At 32.7% G+C, this 25,620-nt stretch overlaps 2 protein-coding genes across 3 annotated transcripts; one reads left to right on the top strand and one right to left on the bottom strand.

Annotated features, from left to right (window-relative positions):
* Positions 1-3,536: 3,536 nt before the first annotated feature.
* On the bottom strand, positions 3,537-7,532 carry LOC123890097 (probable glycosyltransferase At5g20260). 2 transcript variants are annotated; one of them, XM_045939639.1, is made up of 3 exons: positions 7,031-7,520; positions 5,096-5,711; positions 3,537-4,239 (listed from the first exon to the last, which is right to left on the bottom strand). In XM_045939639.1, the coding sequence occupies exons 1-3, from the start codon at positions 7,401-7,403 to the stop codon at positions 3,744-3,746; spliced, it is 1,485 nt and encodes a 494-aa protein (XP_045795595.1). In that variant the 5' UTR covers positions 7,404-7,520; the 3' UTR covers positions 3,537-3,743. The 2 variants fall into 2 exon arrangements, with proteins under 2 accessions (XP_045795595.1, XP_045795594.1); XM_045939638.1 differs by having other exon boundaries at positions 3,568-4,239; positions 5,096-5,714; positions 7,031-7,532.
* A 2,925-nt stretch (positions 7,533-10,457) lies between these two features.
* LOC123890095 (importin-5-like) lies at positions 10,458-19,010 on the top strand. The gene is made up of 21 exons (XM_045939637.1): positions 10,458-11,388; positions 12,003-12,561; positions 12,810-13,013; positions 13,702-13,806; positions 14,171-14,236; positions 14,324-14,488; positions 14,651-14,725; positions 14,826-14,977; positions 15,273-15,408; positions 15,484-15,553; positions 15,650-15,777; positions 15,863-15,919; positions 16,286-16,471; positions 16,573-16,665; positions 16,826-16,911; positions 17,063-17,129; positions 17,224-17,290; positions 17,384-17,520; positions 17,968-18,059; positions 18,173-18,239; positions 18,354-19,010. The coding sequence occupies exons 1-21, from the start codon at positions 10,706-10,708 to the stop codon at positions 18,516-18,518; spliced, it is 3,360 nt and encodes a 1,119-aa protein (XP_045795593.1). The 5' UTR covers positions 10,458-10,705; the 3' UTR covers positions 18,519-19,010.
* Positions 19,011-25,620: the final 6,610 nt, after the last annotated feature.

The following is a 25,620-nucleotide window of genomic DNA, read 5'->3' as shown; positions in this document are numbered from 1 at the left end:
ATATAATAAATGGTTTAAATAGTTTAATTTTGATTGTAATTTGAAATTAATAATTTTATTTTTAATTTAGAAATTTAAGTGTTATGAATTTTTTTTATAGTTAAGCGTTATGAATATTAATTAAAAGAAATCTAACAAAATAATATATTATTAATTTTAAATATTAGATAATTCACATTTAGTTGATTAAATATGACTATAGTACTCATGCATTTCAATAACAAATAAATGCAACAACTATATGCCTATTATATACCCATCAATATTATATCTCGTAAAGAAATAATCTCTCTCATTTTATCATATATTAAATATAATTCTTTAAATCATTCATATCATATGAGATTGAAATATATACAAATTGATTGTATATTTTAATCCCTATTGATTTATTTGATTTTTACAAAACCTCAATTATATTATGTATCTATTATTTCGTCTATCTATAAAAAAAATATTAAATTTAAAAAATCACATAAAAAATTTCAATATTATATTTTTTATAAAAATATAATAATTACTTGTTTGTTTTAGTTCTCGCTTGTTTTTTTTTTTTGACGAATTATTTCTCGCTTGTTTTCATATATTCTTTTTGTATTGTTTTTTCACACATGTGCATAAAAATATGAGACATGGTTGGAAACACAAGAGTACTAAAAATTATTATTTGTCCAACTCTATCACTCCCACCATTCATTCGTCCCTTTAATAAGCAATTCTTCCTCTTTTTAGAATCATTGAATAATTGATATATTTGATGTATAATATAGAGCAAATGATCAATTATTCAACCATGGATTTTGCTTATAAAAAAAACATAACAGTATACTATTATATATAAAAAAGAACAGTGTAATTGTTACTCTTATAATTATTATATAAACTATGATATTGATATTGTATATTTATTAGTAATATGATAAAGTTGAACTTGTAAATTGACTACAAAAATTAAGCTTTTTGAATGGTTGGGTGAAAACATATGCAAGTTTAAGTGATTTTATATTTTATAGGGAGTTAAATCGTGTAAACTCGTTTTAATTTTCAATTTTACTCAAAATAATTTTAATTGCGATCTAACATGAAAGTCATACCTAAACACATAAAATTCATAGAGTTTATTATTTAAAACGAGTTTTTAACAACCATGAATAAAATACTTTGTCTATTAACGGTATCAAGATAAGGACAGTCGTTGAGAATTGTAATTCAATATCAGATTCTTATAGTTTGTTACTTAGTTTTGTGTAACAAAAGTTGGTTAGAAACTAATTTGATAGTTAGTTACAAAAACAGTTTTAGTTAGTTAGTAAGTTTGTTACTTGCTCTCTAAACAAGAGTATGTAGAATATATATAAATAGGATCTTTGTATTCATTGTTAATATGGTCCATCGGTGGATGAATAAAAATTTGCTTTTCTCTTAGTTTTCATCTTCTTCTACTTCTACCTCACAAAACCAAGATCACAATTTTCCTTTCATGTATCATTGTGAACAGTGCTCATAGGCTTGCCTTGAGCCTATGCATTGTGTGTGTATGTGCTTGATGTTTTTGTTGCGCCAACAATTGGTATCAGAGCTTGGTTCAATCAAGGGAAACACGAGTGAAATTGTGAGGGGAAATCAATTGGGAAACACTGAGTGAGATTGTGTGCATTGATTTCTTGAAGAATCAAGATGAATACTCATGGTTTTTGAACCAATATTCTGGTTCTTGATGGAAAGAACTGGATAGGTGGAATGCATTGATGAAATCACTGTTTGGAGCTCAAGAATGTCTTGATGTGGTTCTGAATGGCTATGAAGAGTTGGTAGAGAATCCAACAAATGAACAAAGGAATGCATTCAAGGAGAACAAGGAGAAAGATGGCAAAGCCTTGTTCTACATTCAACAAAACTGTGATGCTCAACACTTTGAGAAGATTGATAAATCAACAAAATCTAAAGAGGCCTGAAATATTCTTGAAAGCTATCATAATGGTGGAGCCAAAGTAATGAAAGTGAAGCTGCAGGCATATAGAAGACATTATGAATCAGAACATAATTCATAAGACACAAAACTATATATAATTGAACATGTAAAAATAAATTAAATTAAATTGAGAACTATATAAAAAAAAATAACATAATGTAATAATAATATATATTTATTCTACATATTAATTCCATTATAACTGGTATAACGTACGTATAAAAAATTTATAATAAAAATAATAACATATTGAAACGTTTAATGACATATGAATGATATATATTAGTAACTTATTGAAAATAAAATTGGCATTGGCATGTGATGATGTTTGTACCTTTTCAACTTAGACAAAGCCATGATTATGTACCACATTCAATTTTTTTTTTTTTTTTCAAGCAGAACATAACATACCATATCGCTATTGCATTAGAATAAATATATTGGTTCATTGAAGCAATATAAAAAAAAAATTAAATAAATAAATTGCAATAAAAATTTAAAATTTTTTCAAAACTCTAAAAATTGATAAGGCTATCCCTTAGGGATGCATGTATATTGAATTCTTCCGGAATTCATAAGAAATAATTCATAGAAAGTTCTTCAAGAACTATATAACATCATTGTAATGTAAAATTAATCATTTATGCAATCCTTCAGGGATACATATAACATTGAATTTCTCATGAGTTTTTCAAGAACTCTGTCATAGATCTTATCAAATATTTTCTACATTCTTCAGGGATGTGTCACAATTGAATTCATCAAGATTTCATGGAAAACAAAATTTGAATTTTTAAGTTCTTCAAGAATATATATATATATATATATATATATATATATATATATATATATATATATATATATATATATATATATATATATATATATATATATATATATATAATAGATCTAATTGTACGATCCTTCAAAGATGTATTTGTAATGAATTCTTCAGGAATTCGTGGGGAATACAAATTGATTTTTAAATTGTTCAAGAACTGTATAACAGATCAAATCAGTTATTTATCCAATTCTTCAGGGATTGATGTTCATTTTACTTATATCTATGAATTTTCAGGATTCATATTTTAAAAGATATTTTACGGTACTTTTAGAAGCGTATGCTTATGATTCTTCAGAATTCATATTTTAAAATTTCATCATACTATGAATCTTCAAGATTCATATTTTAAAATTTCATCACACTATGAATCTTCAGGATTCATATTTCAAAAATTTCACCACGATACTTCTGGATCGTAGGTTTGTGAATCAATATAAAAAAAAGAGAAGAAAAAAATGATTTGAAAAAATAGAATAAAAAAAATCATACATAAAATAAAATTCTCACTTCCCATTGTTGTTATACCTTTCATGAAAGAGGAGAGACTATCATGCTGATAACGTGTTATAAAACTAGTATAAACATGGGGAAGAATAGAGAAGAATGAGAGAAGGGAGAAGAGAAAGGAATAGACTCTTGTATTATTCTCTTCAAGGTGTGTATATACATGACAATTTAAGTCATATTTATAGGACAATATAATGGGCCAAGGAAATGGTTCAATGCACATCCATCTAATTATTCATAACAGTATATAAGTTAAAGTTGGCTTCAAAATTTCAACTTTTTTGAAAGTTCATTCATTTAAGTTTATAATGAAAGCTGATTCATAAGTATTGAACCATAAAACTCGTTTTAATTAATCTAATGATGAATTACTGTTATATATACCAACAATTGAATACTTAAATAAATCTAATGTAGTTCCTAAGAATCCCCCAACAAAATTGGTATAGAACTTCTTCTAAGCCATAACTCATACATAACCATATAGAATGAATCTAATTCAAGTGGAGGTGAATGCCATTGAAAATGTTTCCTCACCTTCAACACATTCCTCTGTAGCATCAAATACTCACCAGAATTAACCATACTTTTCAGAATCTTTTTCAGTAAAGGTATGTCTAAAGTAGTGACAACAACAGAAAATCTCTTCCAATTCAAAACATCTGCAAATGGAAGGTCATAATGATCAGCGATGATCACCGGAACACAACCATAGTATAATGAATCTCCGATTCGTGCTGTGTTCACTTCAAAGCCTTTAACGTGAAGACAAAACTTGCTTCCTAATAACTCATCTGCATATGGTGTTTTTAGTCTTCCATGATGAACAAATATTTCTGAATCATTTTTCCATGTCTCAACAAGATTTCTCCTTAATGCCGAATTAGCTGCTCCGGCAAAGAAAGCTAGCTTTCTCCTGTTATTTTTTACAAAAGAAAAAAAATCAAAATGAGTTTCACTTTTATACCATGGAATAAAATCATCATTGCAATGTTGCTTCATCTATAGACTTTTTTAAGCTTAATTGCAGTTTCGGTCCTCATATTTTCACTCGCTCACGGAATTAGTCTCCCATTTTTTAAATTCAGTTTTTAGTCACTTGTTCAAATTTTTGACCCAAGAATGATATGTGACGAGTTTTTAAGTACTATGGCATAGAAGTTGTCCAAACAAAAAGTACTATGTCATAGAACATGTTTAAGTAGAATCATCCAAGTGGATTAGGTTATATGTCACATCCATCGTTTTAAATTGCAGTCCGCATTCACAATTGTTGCCGCTTGAGTATCGTTGATGTGATAGCCTCTGCAACCGCTTTGCGCAAGAATTAGTGTGATTTTCATTCACATGTACGACCGCGTCATAACCGCATTAGGAGCTACATCAGACGATTTCAGCCATGTTTTTTCAAATTTTATCATCAAAAAATAAAATTTATGAACTTCAAATCCAAATTTGAGTCAAATATGATCAATTTTTTTTTTAACAATCTTAAAACTGTGTATTTTAAGCACATTCAAATCAGTACTTATGAAATAAATTGAGGCTATGCAATTGTGGGTGAATAGTGTGGTGCCATAGTGGTATCATTTTATTTAGTTTGTGAAAATTCAAAATAATTTCACGCCTGTGTCGCAGCAACCACAATGATCACATTCACAAGGACCGCAACCGCAATTTAAAACCATGGGCATCACGTCAACAGAAAAATATGAACAACAGAACATGTATGATTCAGAATAATGACTAATAGAAAGAAGAAGAAATCGTACCTATTAGATGAAACAAGCTTAGGGAGGTTTTCTTTTCTTGGCCAAATTTGTGGTAAACAAGCATCCTTATGAGCAATATAGCCACTTAAGAAATAACTTGATGAACAAACAACTTGAATGGCATTGAATTTCACATCAGGTGCTTTATCCATAGCAGACCTTCCAATTGAATGACAGGCAACATAAAAGTGATCCGCGCCGTCCGTGCGATTCCAATACGGATACTTATGAATGATATTCTGTACATAGTCTCTAATGAAATCTTTGATACCTCCAACTCCAACTCGACGATCATGCCGCAAACTTGCTATGGAAAAAGGCATAAAGAAAAGATCTGCTTCTGTTGGATCATTTGTAATGAAATGACTCTTCATAAGTGCTTTTTTGAAGTAACTTTCACTGGCATAATTGCCACCAGGTTCAGTTTTCACAGGTAATAGCACATTTGCAAAAGGATCATCTTTCTTGTGAGGATAAACATATATCTTAAAGCTCCTATTCATTTCTTTATAATCTTCAAGAAAGATATCTCTATCATGGAACACATTAGTTTTTTCCTCAAATTTTTCTGAACCAAAAGAAAGAGCTATCTTCTTCTTCTTCTGTGTACTTCGTTCTGCTGTAACAAAAATTGATTTGAATAAATTAATGTTGTATTATTGTTTAACTAAATAAATTAGTGCATATTAAGGTGGGGAGAGAATAAATCGTTGTATACCTTTGTTTGAGTCTACAATCATTATTCCTTTTTGGGTGGCATAAATGTGGGCCATTTACCATACTATACGTACGTAGAAATACTATTGAAGAAGAAGAAGAAGACGACCGCAACTTAAAATGGTAAAATGTTCACAAACATTAAGCAAGTTGATCACAAACATTTGAATATATTATTTGTAGAGATACACAAAAATATAAATCATTTAATTATTTTAAAAACATATATTTAATATTTGTTTCGTTTATTTTTTTCTCAATTATGAATGCTTGACCAAAAATTCATGGTCCAAATATCTGTGATCAAACAAGTATTTCCATTGCAAATAATTCAAATATAGAAAAACATTAACGATGATAAATAAATATCGTATCTTGGATCCGAAGACTAATGATCTTCATAATATAATTTTTATAATAAAAAAATGACTTAATTGATAATACTAGTTTAATTGAAACAACGAAAAACAAGTATGCATCTGATATTGAATCGTCATCAATAAAATCATTGTTTAAGTCGTAGAAATTAACTTCTTTGTTTTGCTTTAAGTGGATATATATGAACATATGATACTTGTAATTTCCTTGTGTCAAAAGAAAATAATATATATCCACTTAAAGCAAAAGTCCACATATATAAGTTTGTCACAAACTTTGAATTCTAAAAAGTTAATTTCTACCTCCTTCAACTAAAGGCCGCCTGATGATTGAATTGAATTGAATGAATGATACTAATATTTATTGACAAAGTCAAACCCAAATAAAATATTCTACAACAAGAATCATACTGGTATATTATAAAATAAAAAAATAAAATGTACCAAAAACATTAAACAAAAATTATATTATACTCCCTTCAGTTTTGAATATAATTAAGCAAAAAAGAAAGAAAAAAAAATTAGATTCATTAAATAAAGTATCCATTAGAACCATAAAATAATCCACATAGTTGTTTTATTCAATGAACTTAAAAAGTTGTTCCTTATATTCAAAATTGGAGTAGTAATATTACTAATATTAATATTAAAAACTTGATCAATCGTTAGTTTGTTCAGTGGTGATTGACGCTGAACTTGGTAGGAAGAACCACGGTTTGATCCTCTCAACTGCGATCGGAAGGGGGCTGAGACCACTTGATGCCAGAACTGACTCTCGAACCAGATTAAACTGGTGGTAAAAAAAAATAATATTAAAAACTTGAAAATTTGGCATACGTACCCTTTAAGCTGGATTGATCAGGTGATAAACCATGTTGACTTTGTGGTCCAAGGCCAAGAATATGATCACCCAATTGGAAAGTGTGAGACTTGATGAACTCAGAATCATTTTTGTGTGAGGAAGTTGTTAAGTGAGAGGTTGGAGAAGGAAGAGTAAAATTTGGAGATGATGATTTTAAATGAAGAATAGGTTGGAATTTGTGGTGATGTTGATGATGATGGTGTGTGAAGATGATTGAGGTAGAATAAACATAGATGAGAATGAAAAGTGATGTTAAAAGAGCTAAAGTAGTTGGAATGAAGAAGAAAAAGCTCTTGAATGAAGTTGCAACATGATTATGAGAGTAGTGGTAGAAGGAAGAAGAACGAAACATGGCATGAAGAATTACTGAATTAGAGATTGAATATTCAAACACTTCTTTATGTTAAAAATCAGTTTCATGTTCAAATATGTTATACTAATGTAACAGGAGGAGGTGGCGTGTATATAGTGCCTACCAACCATCATGGCATTAATTAGTTGACAGTTGCTCTGTTGTTATATGACTAATTAATCATTCACATTCACTATTTTAGTCTCTAGTAGGAGTAATATACAAATTACTCTGTTACAAGCAAGAATCAACAGCTAGGGAATCACTATTTTTGGTCTAAGATAACTAAGTTTAATCTTTTAACAACATGCTATATAAAGTTTAAATTTGTTAGGTAGACGATTGTAAAATGGTTATTAATGTCACTTTAATTGATAAAAAATATTCGTGTTCAACTTATATAATAATTGATGTATATTAGACTATAAACATTCATTTTTAATATTTATTTATTGACTACTTGGATTGGTCTGGTGGTATTAACTTGAGACTTGAGACTTGAGAGTGTGCTCCACTGCTCCTCCTTGAGGTCTCAGGTTTGATTCTCACCGGTGCCAATTTGAGTGTGTTAGTTTAGCTTCTTCAAAAAAAAAAAATTTAATGACCAATGATTGATCTACTATATTAAAGATTATTCAATCGACTTGAAAAAGAAATATTTACTTAAAATTAATTAATATCGGATGGATTATTATAAAATTTTAGGGATTGGTTAATTTTTAGTCAACTTCAATTTCTAATTTATGAAATCACATGTTAATTATTGGGATTGAACACTTACACTACTAGAAAACATGATTTTAGCCTCCAAAATTTGTTGACTTTTTTGTTGATCACATAATTAGCGTCGGATAGCAATAGAGTCGGACTTAGACTCGGTTAAAACCGACTCTAATATAGAGTCGGGTTAGAGTCGGATGCCTTCGGCCGACGCTATAGATTAGCTTCAAGCGTTTTAGCCTCAACCCGACGCCGACGCTAATCCAACTCTAAATGGTTGTTGGCGTCGGTTTTTGGCCTGTTAGAGTGGGTTTTCATCCGACGCTAAATGCTACTTTTCTAGTAGTGTTATATATTAATTTCTAATTGGCGATGGAAGAAACATTAATGTATGGACTGAACCTTGGATCCGTTCTCATAGCAATATGCGAGCAACTGAACCTTGATTGTGTATTGTATAGCAGCAAGGTTGAAGATGAAATGCACTCTTCATCCGAAATGAGTACCTCTTCATGATTATGAGGTTGATGATGGTCCACTCTTCATGCCAAAAATAATAATGAATAAAAATAAGGTAAATTATTTGGTACCCAACTTATATTGTTGGTCACCGCTATTCCATATGCAAAATTCTTTGAAATATGAATTATGTAAATATAAGTTAGTATCAAAATATGATATGACATTATACTTAACAGGTATTCAACAATATAATTTTTTTTGACTCATATATTCAACAATATATTTAGTATCAAAGTGTTCACATTATGTAAAAAAAAAAAAAAAGTTCACATAGAAATAATTGAAAAAAAAATTAAAAAAAGAAGAGAAATTGGAACAGAAAAAATATATGAGCAATTAGAAAAAAATAATAAAGTGCAAAACACATGTTTCTTTGACAACTCTTTTTTTTTTCTTTCCTTATTTGTTGAGATTTGGTTTTAATTACTACTCTATTAATTATTTATATTTATTTAATATATTAATGAGTTGTAATTATATGATTGACTGTGTCTAACCATTAATGCTTAGGTGCGGACTCACCTAAGAATTTATCTCTCCTCATGAATATATTAAATTAAATAATTATAAATAATTAATAGAGTATTAATAAAATCAAATCTGAACCAAATCTAGAAAATAAGGAAATAATTAATAGTGTATGTACCTGACAAATAAAATAATAGAGTATGTAACCTGGTAGTATTGGTGCTTTCTTTGTATCAGTTTTTTTATTTTAGTGAATTTAACGTTCTTTGTGCTCATTTCACTCTTAATAAATTTATTTTTTTCTTGACAAAAACTCTTAATAAAAATTAAACAAACTTATATTGTATAAATTATAAGATAGCTTAAATATTATTATTTTTCTTTGGTTGTTGGTCACCGCTATTCCATATGCAAAATTCTTTGAAGTATGAATTATGTAAATATAAGTTAGTATCAAAATATGATATGACATTATACTTAACATGTATTCAACAATATAATTTTTTTTGACTCATATTCAACAATATATTTAGTATCAAAGTGTTCACATTATGTAAAAAAAAAAAGTTCACATAAAAAAAATTGAAAAAAAAATTAAAAAAAGAAGAGAAATTGGATCAGAAAAAATATATGAGCAATTAGAAAAAAACAATAAAGTGCAAAACACATGTTTCTTTGACAACTTTTTTTTTTTTCTTTCCTTATTTGTTGAGATTTGGTTTTAATTACTACTTTATTAATTATTTATATTTATTTAATATATTAATGAGTTGTAATTATATGATTGACCGTGTCTAACCATTAATGTTTAGGTGCGGACTCACCTATATTAAATAATTACAAATAATTAATAGAGTATTAATAAAATCAAATCTGAACCAAATCTAGAAAATAGGGAAATAATTAATAGTGTATGTACCTGACAAATAAAATAATAGAGTATGTAACCTGGTAGTATTGTATTGATACTTTCTTTGTATCAGTTCTTTTTTTTTAGTGAATTTAACGTTCTTTATGCCCATTTCACTCTTAATAAATTTATTTTTTTCTTGACAAAAACTCTTAATAAAAATTAAACAAACTTATATTGTATAAACTGAACACTCCACTTATTGACCTATGAAATTTCTCACCACTATACCAAGTCACTAGGTTTGATCTATTGGTGAGAAATTTTGGTAGTATGTTATAAATTCTGTGTTCGATTCCCGGTTCATTGTAAATAATTTTTTTTATTGAGTAAAAATAAAAAATAAATAAAAAAACTGTATCTATAACAGATTGAAAAAAAAAATATCTATAACAGATTGAAAAAAAATAAAAATAAAAAAAAAAGCTATAAACGTGGTCAATTTGATTGTAGGAAAGGTAAGAAAGAACCGTAGGATAAGAAACTTGAGAGTGAGCTGCATCACCCCGCGATTCAAAATCTCTCTCCCTCACAATCAAGAAAAACAGAACCAAAAACCCTTATTTCGATTTTCGAGCGAGACAAAAACTCTTCCCTCCCTTTCCCCTCTCTCTCTTCCCTATCCAACAACACCACCACTCAAAAAACTCAATTCAATTCCTCCGCCACCGCCTCTCTCACCATGGCCGCCGCCAACGATCCAAACAACCAAACTCAGATGGCGTTAATTCTCGGCCAAGATTCCACTCACTTCGAATCCCTAATTACAAATCTCATGTCAACCTCCAACGACCACCGTTCCCAAGCCGAAAATCTCTTCAATTTATGCAAACAAACTTACCCCGATTCCCTAATTCTCAAATTATCTCAACTTATCCACACTTCCCCTAACGAACAAACACGAACCATGTCCACTATCCTCCTCCGCCGTCATCTCACGCGCCACCACGACGATTCCTTCATCTATCCACATCTTTCCCTTTCCACTCAAACAACCCTCCGTTCTCTTCTTCTTTCGTCTCTCCATAAAGAGCCGGTGAAATCCATCGCTAAGAAGCTATGTGATACTGTTTCTGAACTTGCGTCCGCTCTTCTTTCCGATGATATGAATTCTTGGCCGGACTTGCTTCCTCTTTTGTTTCAGTGGGTTACTTCATCTGACCCTAGGCTTCAGGAAATTTCGTTAATTATATTCGCTCAATTGGCTCATTATATTGGTGAAACCCTACTTCCTCAATTGTCTACTCTTCACTCTGTTTTCCTTCGTTGTCTTGGCGCTGCTACTTCTTCTGATGTCCGAATCGCTGCCCTTGCTGCAAGTATCAACTTTGTTCAGTGCCTCTCCAATCCCTCTGACCGCGACAGGTATTATAATTTTGATTCTTTTCAAGGTTAATTTTGTTAAATTGAACTAAGTTTGTAGGTAGGTTTTATGAAAATTAAAGATTCACTTTTTGTTTAATTAAACCAATTAGAGAGAAGTGTTAGTGTTTGTTGAACTGTTTTAAATTGGATTTATGTTATTATTTTAACAAAATTGTGATTTGTTATGATTATGATGTACCTATGATATCTACCATTGATTTGTTAGTCAATGGTAGATTGAACTATGTTTGTAGGGTTTATGTAAATTAAGGTGCACTTGTTGTTTTAACCAATGAGAGAGAAGTGTTGGTGTTTTTTGACCTGTTTTAAATTGGATTTGTCTTAATATTTTAACAAAAACCCCTGATTTGTTAGGCTTATGTGAAACACGGACACTCCTTGATTAGGCGTGTCCCGCTGTGAAACACGCGCTGGTGTCGATGTGTTAGTGTCCGTGCTTCGTAGGTTATGATGTAATTGTTCACTCTAGAGAAGCGGATAGCAATCCCTGTTTGGTTCAAATTTTAGAGAGGAGTGGAACTATATGTATCGTTATTGACGACTTGATTATTTATAGTAGGAAAATTCTAACTAACTTGAATGTGTAACAATAGGTTTCAGGATTTGCTGCCACTCATGATGCAGACATTGACTGAGGCATTGAATTCTGGTCAGGAGGCAACTGCGCAGGAGGCCCTTGAGCTCCTCATTGAGCTTGCTGGTACTGAGCCACGTTTCCTAAGAAGGCAGCTCGTTGATGTTGTCGGTGCCATGCTGCAGATTGCTGAGGCTGAGTCTTTAGAAGAAGGGACTCGCCATTTGGCTATTGAGTTTGTTGTTACACTTGCTGAGGCGAGGGAGCGTGCTCCTGGGATGATGAGGAAGTTGCCACAGTTTGTGAAGAAGTTGTTTGGTGTTCTTCTGAACTTGTTGCTGGATATTGAAGATGATCCTGCTTGGCATGCTGCACTGACCGAGGATGAGGATGCTGGTGAGACTACTAACTATGGATTTGGACAGGAATGTTTGGACAGACTTTCAATTTCTTTGGGTGGGAACACGATTGTGCCGGTTGCGTCTGAGTTGTTGCCGACTTACTTGGTTTCCCCTGAATGGCAAAAGCACAATGCTGCGCTCGTTGCCATCGCACAAATTGCAGAGGGTTGTTCAAAGGTAATCTTTTACTTGTAGTGGCAGTGTTTATCCTTCATAAGTATATATTTTTTTTAAAAAAATTATTGTATTAACTACTATTATGAAATGTGCATGCTCCTGTATTTAAGTTATAAGTTTTTGTGTCAATAATTTTCAACTTTCAACCTTTGTTTTGTCTGCATTGTGGGTGAATATTTGGGGTTGGTTAGGTGGAAAAAGTAACAGGCGTGCGTATGTGTCTTAAATCATAATCTTTGATGGTGCAGGTGATGACAAAGAATCTGGAGCATGTATTGTCAATGGTTTTGAATTCATTTTCTCACCCACACCCTAGGGTGCGATGGGCGGCTATAAACGCAATTGGGCAGTTGTCCACAGATTTAGGGCCAGACTTGCAAGTTAAATATCACCACTTAGTGCTTCCGGCATTAGCTGGTGCCATGGATGATTTTGAAAATGCTCGAGTACAGGTTTGCACTTTTATCTTGACCAAGTACATTGTCAACTATATTAATTCAACTCACTCAGGCTTTTCTTTTGTTCTTTATGTAAATTTAGTCTTATTAACCATTCCGTGTTCTGAATCATATTAAGTTAAGACGGACTTGATAATCTAGATTTGTTGGATTTCATTCTCGGTCTTTCATTTTCCCTTGATTATGTATTGTATTCTACTGGACATAGACAATTTTGTTTCCATACATCAGTTGGTTCTGTTTGTGCTTGATCAAAGTAATGTTATGCATTTAACATCTTGTGTTACCTCGTGGATTGTTTAGGTTCTAGTGTTTGTTCACACGTATTTTATATTGTTCTAACCGTCCTCACTTCTCTAAATGCTTTGTGCAGAGGTTTTTCTCATACTTACCAGACATTTTGACTTAAAAGTATTAAAATTGCTGGGATAATTTTCTGGATTATGCATTTTTTTATACTTTAGATTTTTTTGAACATTTTCCATCATTTTATATGATTAGTTTCTTTGATATATTAAAGTTCTTCTGCCCCAAGTCATCTTTTCATAATTACTGGGTCTGTACTTTAGTTCCACTACTAATGCGTGAATATGAATCTTGAGTTCTTGATCTTTTGATATCTCATTTGAATTCATAATTTTTTTTATCATGTTCATCATTTATTTATTCCTTTATGTTGCAGGCTCATGCTGCTTCTGCAGTGTTAAATTTCACTGAGAATTGCACCCCAGATATTCTAATACCTTATTTGGATGGGATTGTGAGCAAACTTCTTGTACTCCTTCAGGTATTTTTTTTAATAATATCTTTATGGTGACTAAGAAATCATATTGTGATTTCCTTGATTATACAGCTCAATTTCGTTTGAAAGAAGTGAATTTCATGCATTCTTCTTGGTTTATTGTTTTTGTCTCCAAGAACCGAGGGAATCTGCATTTACTCCATCTATTTTTTACTCATCTAGGTTTCTAACTTGTTCAAAATTTTCTTTCATGATTGTGTGAGTATTGTCGTATAATGTCAGTTTATTTTATCAATTGTTGCAAAATGTTTTATAATCAAAAGGTGTCATGTTGCTTTATATTTTATAGATTTGTGATGATAAATATAAAAGTATATGATTCCCATCTCTTTTCATGCATGGATCATAGGGTGGAAAGCAAATGGTTCAAGAAGGCGCTTTGACAGCTTTAGCATCAGTTGCTGATTCTTCACAGGTGCTCTATATAACCATTATTCTTTATATAGTACTCACATTGTTTTTAAGTCTTGTACTTGATAAATTAAAAATCTCATGTTAACAGGAGAAATTTGAGAAGTATTATGATGTTGTGATTCCATACTTAAAAGCTATTTTGATGAATGCAAATGACAAATCCAATCGTATGCTTCGTGCCAAAGCAATGGAGTGTATTAGTTTGGTAGGGATGGCTGTTGGAAAGGCCAAATTCAGGGATGATGCCAAACAGGTGATTTTTAATTTATTTTAGCATGTTATTTGTTGTGTTTCTTTTTTTATTCAGATAATCATGTTTCTGATGGAAATAGAGTTTTTATATATTATTTCATACAATCTGATTGTTGTTCACTTTTTATGTGCTAATGTATGATTTTCATTCTTCTTTCACTAGGTCATGGATGTCTTGATGTCACTGCAACAATCTCAACTGGATGCTGATGATCCAACCGCGAGTTACATGTTACAAGTACGATATATATATATATTTGGAACATTTATTTATTTTTTATCATTATAATTTAAATACATTTATACCACAAAATTTCACTTGGCCTTTATGTTCTCAGGCATGGGCACGACTTTGCAAGTGTCTCGGACAAGATTTTCTCCCATACATGGGTTTTGTCATGCCTCCCTTGCTCCAGTCTGCACAACTTAAGCCTGACGTGTCAATTACATCAACAGATTCTGATGCTGAGTTTGATGAAGATGATGACAGGTGTCTTTTCAGTTCCGGTTATTGTATTTTGGGCACAAAAGATTGATATCCATGTTATCACATGATGTGATGTGTTTCTGGATCCATTTTATTCTCTATTATTTCACTTCAATATGCAGTCCATCCTCTCTTTTGTCAATAAATACTTTATTGTATTAACTATTAACAAAAGGAATAAGCATAGGAAAAAGTTGATACATTTTTCAAGACTGAAAATTAAGAAAGAGTTATTGACTAAATTAATGGATATTTAACTTGCTTTTGACTACTTGGCTTCTGGCTGTTTGTGTTGTAGCATTGAAACCATTACTCTCGGGGATAAAAGAATAGGCATTAAGACCAGTGTCCTGGAGGAGAAGGCTACAGCATGTAACATGTTATGTTGTTATGCTGATGAGTTGAAGGAAGGTTTTTTTCCTTGGATTGACCAGGTTGGCATTGTTTTCTATTTTATTGGCATTTCTCTGACCAAAATCTTTATTTGCTAACTTTGTTTAATCATATAGGTTGCTTCCACATTGGTTCCTCTTCTTAAATTTTACTTCCATGAAGAAGTTAGGAAGGCAGCAGCTTCAGGTATATTCTTTATTCTGTCAGAACCTTACTTCTAGTATTTCTATTTTTAGTAATCCTGACTGACTTTTTAATGCAACCTGCCTGCTTTGTTAATAGCTATGCCAGAACTGTTGTCTTCAGCAAAATTAGCAATAGAGAAGGGGCAGTCACAAGGCCGTGATGCAGCTTACCTAAAACAATTGTCTGATTATATAATTCCAAATTTGGTGGAAGCTTTACATAAGGTTAAAATGCTGCCTATTCTTCTGATCATTTGGTTCTAATTTTTAGTTTTGGTGCTTGTATCAATGTCTTTTAGCTGCCTTCCAGGAGCCAGAGGTAGAAATTTGTGCAAGCATGTTGGACGCGCTGAATGAATGCATACAGGTTTGTAACATTCATCTATGAGTGTGAATTTTGTATTATTGGAAATAAATTAGCATTCCATATCATGCAATCTTTTTTACCTTTTTTCAAATAACTGGGTGAAGGAGAAATTTATAGCTAATTGAGAGCATGTGACTCATATCCCGTGCCAACTGTCCGCCCAATACTTTTCTAGTACTAAAAAGAATTGGTAGTTTAGGCTATGGAATAATCAAGGTGGCATTTGTAAAAATATAATTTCTATCCCATTCCGCCCAATATATATATATATATATATATTGTTGGTTTTGTTTATTGTATTTTTGAAGCCATCAATTCTGCATTATGTTGTTTAAACCTGAAGTTAGCTGGGGTTTATTTCTCTAGGTCTCGGGACCACATCTAGATGAAAAACAAGTAAGGAGCATTGTTGACGAGATTAAACAAGTCATCACGGCCAGTTCAACCAGAAAGAATGAAAGAGCAGAGAGAGCCAAAGAAGAGGACTTTGATGCTGAAGAAAGAGAACTACTCACGGAAGAAAATGAGCAAGAAGAAGAACTTTTTGATCAAGTATGAATAATATATGCTTGTCATCTGATTCATCTCATTAATTAATTGCATTCTTTATGCATTCTGTCCTTGCTCTTATGTTGAATCTTTTTGTGTGCTAGATCGGTGATTGTTTGGGGACATTGATAAAAACATTCAGGGCATCTTTTTTGCCTTTCTTTGATGAGCTTTCGTCATTCCTAACACCTATGTTTGTAAGTTCCCTGCCACTCATACCTTGTTGTGTTTTCATCCCCCTCTTGTGATTTGTGAATGATGTGTTTCATGTTTGTCCAATGCATATTGCTTCATTTAGAGACGCAAGTCATATAACCTTCTGAATCAAAATTTCCCTTTTTGACAACTAATAATCAGGGTAAAGACAAAACCTCAGAAGAAAGGAGAATTGCCATTTGTATATTCGATGATGTTGCCGAGCACTGTCGCGAATCAGCTCTTAAGTAAGAAATCCCCTTCCCTCACAAGAAAAAAGCACTCCTCCCTTTCTTTTATTCCTTGGGAATTCTCTATAAGTTCATGTACAAAATTATTTGTTCCCTTTATTTGGAATGGTTTGTTCTGTATTTTAAATTCTTTATGTTTTTGTTACAGATATTATGTTTCATTTCTCCCATTCTTGCTTGAAGCCTGCAATGATGAATGTTCAGATGTTCGACAGGTTCCCACCTCTGGTTTACTTTATATAATGTTTTTATAATTTTGTTATATAATTGAGGGATTTTTCTCAAAGCAAAAATTGAATATCTTATCAGGCAGCTGTTTATGGTGTTGGTGTTTGTGCCGAGTTTGGTGGATCTGTTTTCAAACCCCTTGTTGGAGGTCAGTTACTCATTCCAGTTTCTTATTTTTCATTTTATCTGTGTCTCACACCATTGTTATAATTAGTTTTTTTTTTTTTTGTTTCTTCTACAGAGGCACTTTCAAGGTTAAATGCTGTGATAACACATCCAAATGCACGGAATTCTGATAATGTAATGGCATATGATAATGCTGTTTCAGCCCTTGGAAAAATATGCCAGTTCCACCGTGATAGCATAAATGCAGCACAGGTACATCATACATATTTTTGATGTCTTAGTCTTGAATGTGATAATAATATCACTTGAGCAACTACAGGTTGCTAGTCATACTTCTTGAGTTGGCAGTTCTAAAACTACATCTTGTAATGATTTTCTGATCATTTCAGCTATGATTTTTACTTGCCTTTATCCAAATCCAAGTTTGGCAATATGGATGGTTGTCACTTTCAGCTTTTGCCAATATTATATTAGAAGCATAACACTATTATAGGATATTTACGGATTATGGTCCCACTTGCACACAGAGGAAAACTTAATGATATCGTAGAACACTTAATATTTTTGTAACACTAGTTGATGACACAAGTTTAGCACTATTTTGCATGCCAATTGTTTTCCTCTTAGAAATGAAATTTAGAGCAAAACTCCTCTGCTTGTGTGATTTGAATTACTTCATTGATTATTTCTTGGTTGCAGGTTGTTCCAGCCTGGTTAAGTTGTTTGCCTATAAAAGGTGATTTAATTGAGGCTAAAGTTGTGCATGACCTACTTTGTTCAATGGTTGAAAGGTAGAAGTCTGATCCAGAACATGTTTTGATTAAATGCTATGTACCTAATTTACTGATTCTACTTCCTGTTACGTAACAATTTTAATATGTTCTGTACAATCATTCAATTTCAGGTCTGATAGAGAACTTATAGGTCAAAACAATCAGTATCTTCCCAAGATTATTGTAATTTTTGCCGAGGTAAAACCTTCTACCAATGCCAGTTTTTAGTTACTGTCGTTAGTTATTTTTATTCTATTTACATTTCCAATATAAACTTATGTTTGTTGGCATTCATTATCCATTATGATGTAGATATTATGTGCGGGAAATGATCTGGCAACTGAACAAACCATAAGTCGGATGATTAACTTATTGAGGCAACTTCAACAGACTTTGCCGCCTTCTACCCTTGCTTCAACCTGGTCATCTTTGCACCCTCAGCAACAGCTTGCACTTCAGTCCATCCTATCATCCTAATTAATTTGGATTCTTGTGTCTATTACCTTCAGAAGTTGTGCATCTATTGTCATGGGATGTCATAGTTCTCTGTGAAGCTGCCTTGTCGGGTCAAAGTTGTTCCTTTAGCATTGTAGTGCCTTTTCAGACCAACAGCAGCAACTGGTTAGTGTTTCTTGATTGCTGAACCATATTTGGTAATCCAAGTATCCACCCCATGACTTGTGAGGTATGACTTTGTTACAGCGAGGTGTTGGGTTGGTTAGATTGAAAAGCAGTTTTGGAGTCGAATGTGTAGGTATATTTAAGTGTTATAGTTAAAAGGAATTTTTTTCGTGTAGAATGAATGAACAACATTGTGACTCGATCCTGTTTGTGGATGGTGGGGACGATGCCCTGAGTCATGCTTGATACAGTAAAACTGCATAGCATTCTTTTGTTTTTTTGAGGGTTGTAACAGTTTTGAGAGTCATTTTCTTGGATGTTTGGAACAATGTCATTGATTTATTTGTATATCCGTTAGTTTATGCCCTTGCTCTTTTTCCTCATTTTTGTGTAACGTTGTCAAACCAAACTCCAAAGCCTAAGTGTTTGGGATGATTTCAAAATGAGAAATAAGAGGATTTTTACATGAAGCACAAATAAAATTTTTGTGTGATACATCATGAGATTAAAAGGACATGCACGGTAAATGTAAAATTATTTTATACTAACAACCAATTACAACTTGTCAATGCATCAAACAACTGCATAACTACCTTTTATTTATTTATTTATTGTTTATTTTAGGCTAATTGAATTGGTTGGTAAAAAAGAACTCTACACGATAGTTCTTTAATCTCATGGTATGTTTTGGGATCAAGTTCAAGAATTCTACCATTTATAGCTAAAAATAATAAAAATAAAATAAAAGATTTCTAGCATTTATGGAAAGGGAATTATCGATTCTTAATGTGCGTTGCACAGTTAGTCACTGTTAAAGTAAGTGTGGTAAACACTCTTTTGGTCACGGTAAAAGTTTTATGAATTTAATTTGTGTACTTTACAAAAGTGACTAGTGTAAAAAAGTTTTATTTATCCATGCATGATGCATCAACTATGACTTTATTTTGGGTTCTTTTGTAGTTATGTATAGGTCAAGTATATATTTTTAAGATACTGAATGACGTATATTTTGTACACGTTTGTTTTGTTATGTTAATTGTTTAGTGCATATAAATGACTAATCAATCTGCTGCTTGCAATTTTAAATGCAATTATAAAGATATGATTAATGGTTGCAAATCCAGTTGTGGAGAAGGATAGTGGACAGTGGTAGCCAATAGCCATGTATATCTTTATTATAGAATGCAAAGTTTAGGCCACCACAACTTTTTATTAATATGTTTTTTAAGTTTATTGTATACATTGACTTTGATTTGATGCGGATGATTATTGTTAACATGAACACTATTTAATAATTAATAATGGAGTTTGAATGTTTAATATATACATCTGTCTTAATATATAAAATCTCTTTGACAAAAGTACAATAATTAGTATATGTGATCTTAATTAAGTTGGTAGAGACATTACATTTTATATGTAGGGGTCCGGTTTGAACCTCGAACATCCAATTTATCCACATAAGGATGGAATTTCTAGACACGTTGGTAGAGACATTGCATGATCGGAATTCGAATATCAGACACATCATTTATCCACTTAAGGGTGAGATTTCTAGACACGGGCTACACGACAAAAAAAAAAAGTATAACAATTAAGAAAATTATTTTTTGCGTTAAATTTGTCAATAATATACATCTTCTTTTCAAAATTACATTTAATTATTAAGACAAAGAAATGATGATCTTTTATTGTTATAATACATCTTAAACTTTAAAAATGATCTTATAAAATGAGACAATAAAGTCCTAAAAAAATGAGACAATAAATTTTTTTAAAATGTCTTATATATTGTTTTGAAATTCCCTCAAGCCTGACTGACAAACAAAAATACAAAACCCGACCTCTTACCCTTTGCCACATAGACCATGTGCACATGAAGGTGCAAGACCCATAAAAAATAAGGCTGGTCTTAAACGTCGCAGAACACAAGCTACAACTAAACTAGGACGTCTTCTTGAAGTTGATGTTAAAAATATGTCAAAAGAAGTGAAGCGAGTGAGAGTGAGCCAATTTAATGATTAAAGTTGAAATAACTTGTTGGTTATAAAATTATGGCTCAACTGTATTTTTAACCCCTCAAGTTTTTCAATTGTACAATTTTGATCTTCTAGTTTCAATTGTGCAATTTTAGCACCTCACCTTCACCCACTTTTGCACTTTGTAGTCCCTATTTCTAATTTTGACTTATTTTGACCCAATAATGTTGACGTGACAATAGTTTTACACATAATAGTTGTAATTGGCTAATCAGAAATGTTATTTGGACATCAAAGCTAGACAAAAAAAAAAACTACCAAGGGTGTTTTAGACATTTCAAACTTAAAATTAAGGGTATTTTTGAAAAATGCCTCTCTTCTTCCATCAGCTCTCTCTCCACCAAAAATTGCCACTTTCTCTCCAAAATATGCATTTTTTGGTCAAAATAATTTAAAATTAGAATGAGGGACAATTGAAAAAAAATAATTAAAAAAATAAAAAATAAAATTAAAATGAGGGACTACAAAGTATAAAATGGGGTAAAACTAAAGGATTAAAATTGCACAAATAAAACTAGAGGAGTTAAAATTGTACAATTGAAAAACTTGAAGGCTAAAAATGTATTTAAGCCTTAAACTATTTAATAAACAATCTCTACTTTCTTATCCCAATTTATAATTGTTTCAAACACAGCTTAATCAAAATACCAAAAGGCAACATTTCATCAATGTCAAAGGAAATGATATACATTTTTTTTTTTTTACTAAAAGTAAATATTCATTCATTCAAATTGAAACATACATAGATCATTACAAATTCGATTGCTAAAAACTGAAAAAGGTGAATCTACAAACAATCTTGCAGCACCTAGGTTAATAGCATACAACGACATAATGAAAGTGCCTACAAATATGACAAAATAAATGTAACTGAAATCTTCATACTCCCGGATCTGCAACGTTGATGTCCAAGTCTTCATCAGATCTGTAATAAATTGAGGAGGATATGTCAACTTGAATCAACGAAACACGATACCAAAACGAAAAATCAACAAACGCCGCACAAGATGACGATAAACCCAATGCCGCACAAGACGACTACAAACACAACGCCACACAAGACGAGCACAAACAAAAAATCACAAAAAAAAATTAAATAGATGTGAAAATCACTTATTTAAATAGATGTAAAAATGATATACTTTGTTAGCCAATATAGTTTTATGCTTCGACAAATTTATTTTTTTTGAAGAAACCAAAATGAGATATATTAACATAAACAGCCTCCCCAGCACAAGATGTACCGAGAAAGACTATACCAGTTTACAAAAAGTCAATAAGATACAATCATAATCAAATCATACAAGGCCCAAACACATCAATGGATCAGACCACCAGCTATGGTAGTTTGAAGTTAACGTGATACTCGTCGTCTTCAACCACCGAAATGAGAAAAGCTTGATCTTATCCAACAAAAGATGAGGTGTGCCTGTTGAGCCTTTGAACAAACGATGATTTCTCTCTGTCCATATCACCCAAACACAAGTAAGCCAAATAAGCTGCAAAAAGGACCGACGCGCTCGAGATCCACCTGCTGAGGCTGTAAACTGGACAAAATGATCACGCAAAGTAGTGGAATACACCAAAGAAATGCCAATCCACGCGCGAACTAAGTCCCAAAGAGATCCAGCAATACTACATGAGAGAAATAAATGATGGGCCAATTCGGCCGCTCCACATCCAAAAACGCACGTGCCAGCTGTAGAAGACAAAACTCCTCGAGTGACCAGGTTTACTCTCGTAGGCAACCTGTCACGCAATAAACGCCACGCAAAGATGAAAACCTTCAAAGGAACCTGAGGGTGCCATATAAGGTTTTCCGCATCATCCAGAGTAACAGAAACATGAGAAGTCAAAAGCTGATAAGCTCCCCCAACAGTGTAGCCTATATCAGGGTCTGGACGCCACTCCCACCTATCAATGGTCTGATCCTGCAAAGAAATGTCAAGAAGTAAAGACTGACACTCCCCCAACATCTCCTCCTCCCACGCCCTCAACCGCCTCTGCCACTCCCACGCCTCCCCATTTGCCCCCCAACCTAGACAACACATCTCTGCCACCGTACGCGATTTGGTCTCCGCCAACTCAAACAGGCGCCCAAACCGCTCTCGTAACGAAATATCATCCATCCAGGGATCGGTCCAGAAAAAAGTATCTGACCCGTCCCCCACCCGCCTCACAACATGCTCCTCAAACCAACTGCCTCCTGACTCACCCTCACCCTCCCTAATCCGCGCTATCTCCCTCCACCACACCGATCCTCTCCGACCTCCAACCCGTAAACGACCACCCTCCACCCCATATCTAGCCGCCAACACCCTAAACCACAACCCCTCCCTGTCCACCAGCATCCTCCAGCACCACTTACCCAGCAAGGCCAGGTTAAACTCGCGCAACTGTCTAACCCCCAAACCTCCAAACTCCTTACGCAAACAAATAGATTTCCAACTAACCCAAGAGATTTTCCTAGAATCCTCACAACCCCCCCAAAAAAATTTAATGAAAAGAGACTCAATAGAGGAAATAATACCTGAGGGAGCTTTGAAGAAGGAAAGAGCATAGACAGGTAAAGAGGTCAAGACAGACTTTAACAGAACCAGACGACCACCAAAAGACAAAAAGCGGCTCTTCCACCCAGACAAACGATTCTTTATACGAGTCAACACATGTTCCCAAAAAACCAAACGCCGTGGATCACCCCTAATCTGAAGACCCAGATAAAGGAAAGGAATCTTTCCCACTTTACAACACAAAGCAGACGCCGCTTCGTCTAACCAGGAATCAGGAATATTCACACCAACCAACATACTTTTATTAAAATTAACCTAGAGAAGAAATGCCATGAGTCTTTTTTAACTTAATTAAAGTCATAGATTTGATTTCTTACCTAGACAAGCAACAACGTTGAAATTCTGGTATTTATTATCCATTTGGATTGTACAATTAGACTCGAGAGATTAATTTCGACGATTGCAAAAAAAAGAATACTCAATTTTATTTTATTTTTAAAAAAAATATAGAATAACATAATAAAATATTTCTATATCATATCATAGGGGCTAACAAATTTCATTTATTTATTTGTCTTTCCACTCTTTACACAAACTGATCTTAGAAATTCCAATCTTTATGAGCCTAGAGGAACTATTGGTTGTAGTAGGTCCCAAAAGAAATATATAGGTGCTCTTATTTGACTTGTAAACATGGGATTGCATTACAATTCATTTTGGCCCTAAAAATAGATCATTTTTAAATAGCTAATTAACTTTAAAAGACAACTAAAGGTTACAAATTGAAACACGATATAGGTACTATAATACAATTAAATAGTATGTCAATTTATACATATAAAAAAAAAATAAATAACAACGCAGGCAGAGTCTTTGTTTTTTCTAGGGGAGAAAGATTCTCATTGAAAATCATAAAGGTTCCCTTTATCCCATTAGTTGTTGAAGCATAACATCACAATTAAATTCATTAGTATTATCTTCTAGCCTATCTTCTATATTAAGATTTGAAAATTAAAATGTTTACTAAAAGGACACAGGGCACTTGAAATAGAACTTCCTGAATTTTTGTGTGATTATTTCACTCTAATTTGTGATTATGAATTTTTGAAAAGAAATTTTGATTATACTGAATTGTAAATCTAGACAAATTATTGGATATTAATTTTGGATTCGACTCGCAATTTATTTTAATAGTGTAAAATGAATATTAAAAAAGGAAAAAGAAATATATACAAAAACTGGAGCGACATAAACCTAATCCAATGAGTCAATACAAAAGAGCGTATGACAATGAAATATACCAATTTTTTATTTTTTTTTGTACAATAGAGGGCAAAGCCCAAGAAATAAAGAAACTACATCGTTAACTTCACATTTCTAGGCATGTAAGCTCCAGAAATATCATCAAAGAGAATTTGTTACAGCTCACTCGGAGCAGACTCCAAAATGATCAAATTTGAATGATCCACCATAGTGCTAGAGTTAGCAAGCCGATCTACACTCTGATTTCCTTTGCACTAGTTATGGTTGATTTGCACATGCCAATTCATATTTAGCAGCTTCATGATACGTTGAACTAAAATTGGGATATTCCCATTAAACTTGAAATCGTCAGAGATCATGTCAATCAATATCTTTGTTCCCTCCAAACCCAAATACAAACCCCACATCTCAGCATATAATGCATCACAAGTTCCAATCTTCTTGGTGTAGCCTTTAATCCATCTACCATATAAATTTAGAAAAAGACCACTGCAACCAGCAACCTCTCCCTTATTCTTGCACGCACCATCACTGTTGAGTTTGACTCATCCTTCGCCTGGTCGCTTCGATCCTATGTAGATAATGTCCTTCAATTTAGGCCATCTGTGGAGAGACTTCATTTTGGAGTCTTCAATATCCTTAATGAATCTATGGATCAATAAAGTTGGATTATTCGGCCTTCTGAAGTCAGCTTCAAAGATAGTTTTATTTCTCCACTTCGATAAATACCAACATGTTGTCATGAAGGTGGTCTGCCTATGCTCGTCCCAACCTCTTTCCTATTAACGCTACTGAAAAATCAGTCCCTGCAATCAAATGAAAAGAAATTAGTTATAAAATTAGAAGGTACAATATGAAGTCATACCTGAGTTGCGTGAATGCAGTCACGAAGCACATGAAGGATAAGTCTCATCTTCATTCCCACAACACGGGCAAGTAAGAGATATTCCACCACCCCATCTACTTCTTCGAAAATTAGTAAGGATGTGCCCATGCGTAGCCAACCAAATAGAAGTCCCTAAAAATTTGAGGCGAATCAACCGACCATCAACAGGGTAACGGTCCACGTACCCACTACTCCTTGGGCAAGCAATAAGAGATGGTGAATTTTTCAAGCTAAACAGTCTAAAATCAAGGAATGATATG

The sequence above is a fragment of the Trifolium pratense genome, linkage group LG6 (assembly GCF_020283565.1).
Source record: "Trifolium pratense cultivar HEN17-A07 linkage group LG6, ARS_RC_1.1, whole genome shotgun sequence".
Lineage (NCBI taxonomy): Eukaryota > Viridiplantae > Streptophyta > Magnoliopsida > Fabales > Fabaceae > Trifolium > Trifolium pratense.
Note: the sequence above shows the minus strand (reverse complement) of the source record. Positions and strands in the feature narration are given on the sequence as shown.

Coding starts and splice junctions, on each gene's coding strand:
- LOC123890097 (XM_045939638.1), bottom strand. CDS start 7,403: ATGTTTCGTTCTTCTTCCTTCTACCACTACTCTCATAATCATGTTGCA. Junction 5,715..7,030: donor TGATCAATCCAGCTTAAAGG/GTACGTATGCCA, acceptor TTTTTGTTACAG/CAGAACGAAGTACACAGAAG. Junction 4,240..5,095: donor AAGCTTGTTTCATCTAATAG/GTACGATTTCTT, acceptor AAAAAATAACAG/GAGAAAGCTAGCTTTCTTTG.
- LOC123890095 (XM_045939637.1), top strand. CDS start 10,706: ATGGCCGCCGCCAACGATCCAAACAACCAAACTCAGATGGCGTTAATT. Junction 13,807..14,170: donor AACTTCTTGTACTCCTTCAG/GTATTTTTTTTA, acceptor CATGGATCATAG/GGTGGAAAGCAAATGGTTCA. Junction 15,920..16,285: donor CGCTGAATGAATGCATACAG/GTTTGTAACATT, acceptor TTATTTCTCTAG/GTCTCGGGACCACATCTAGA.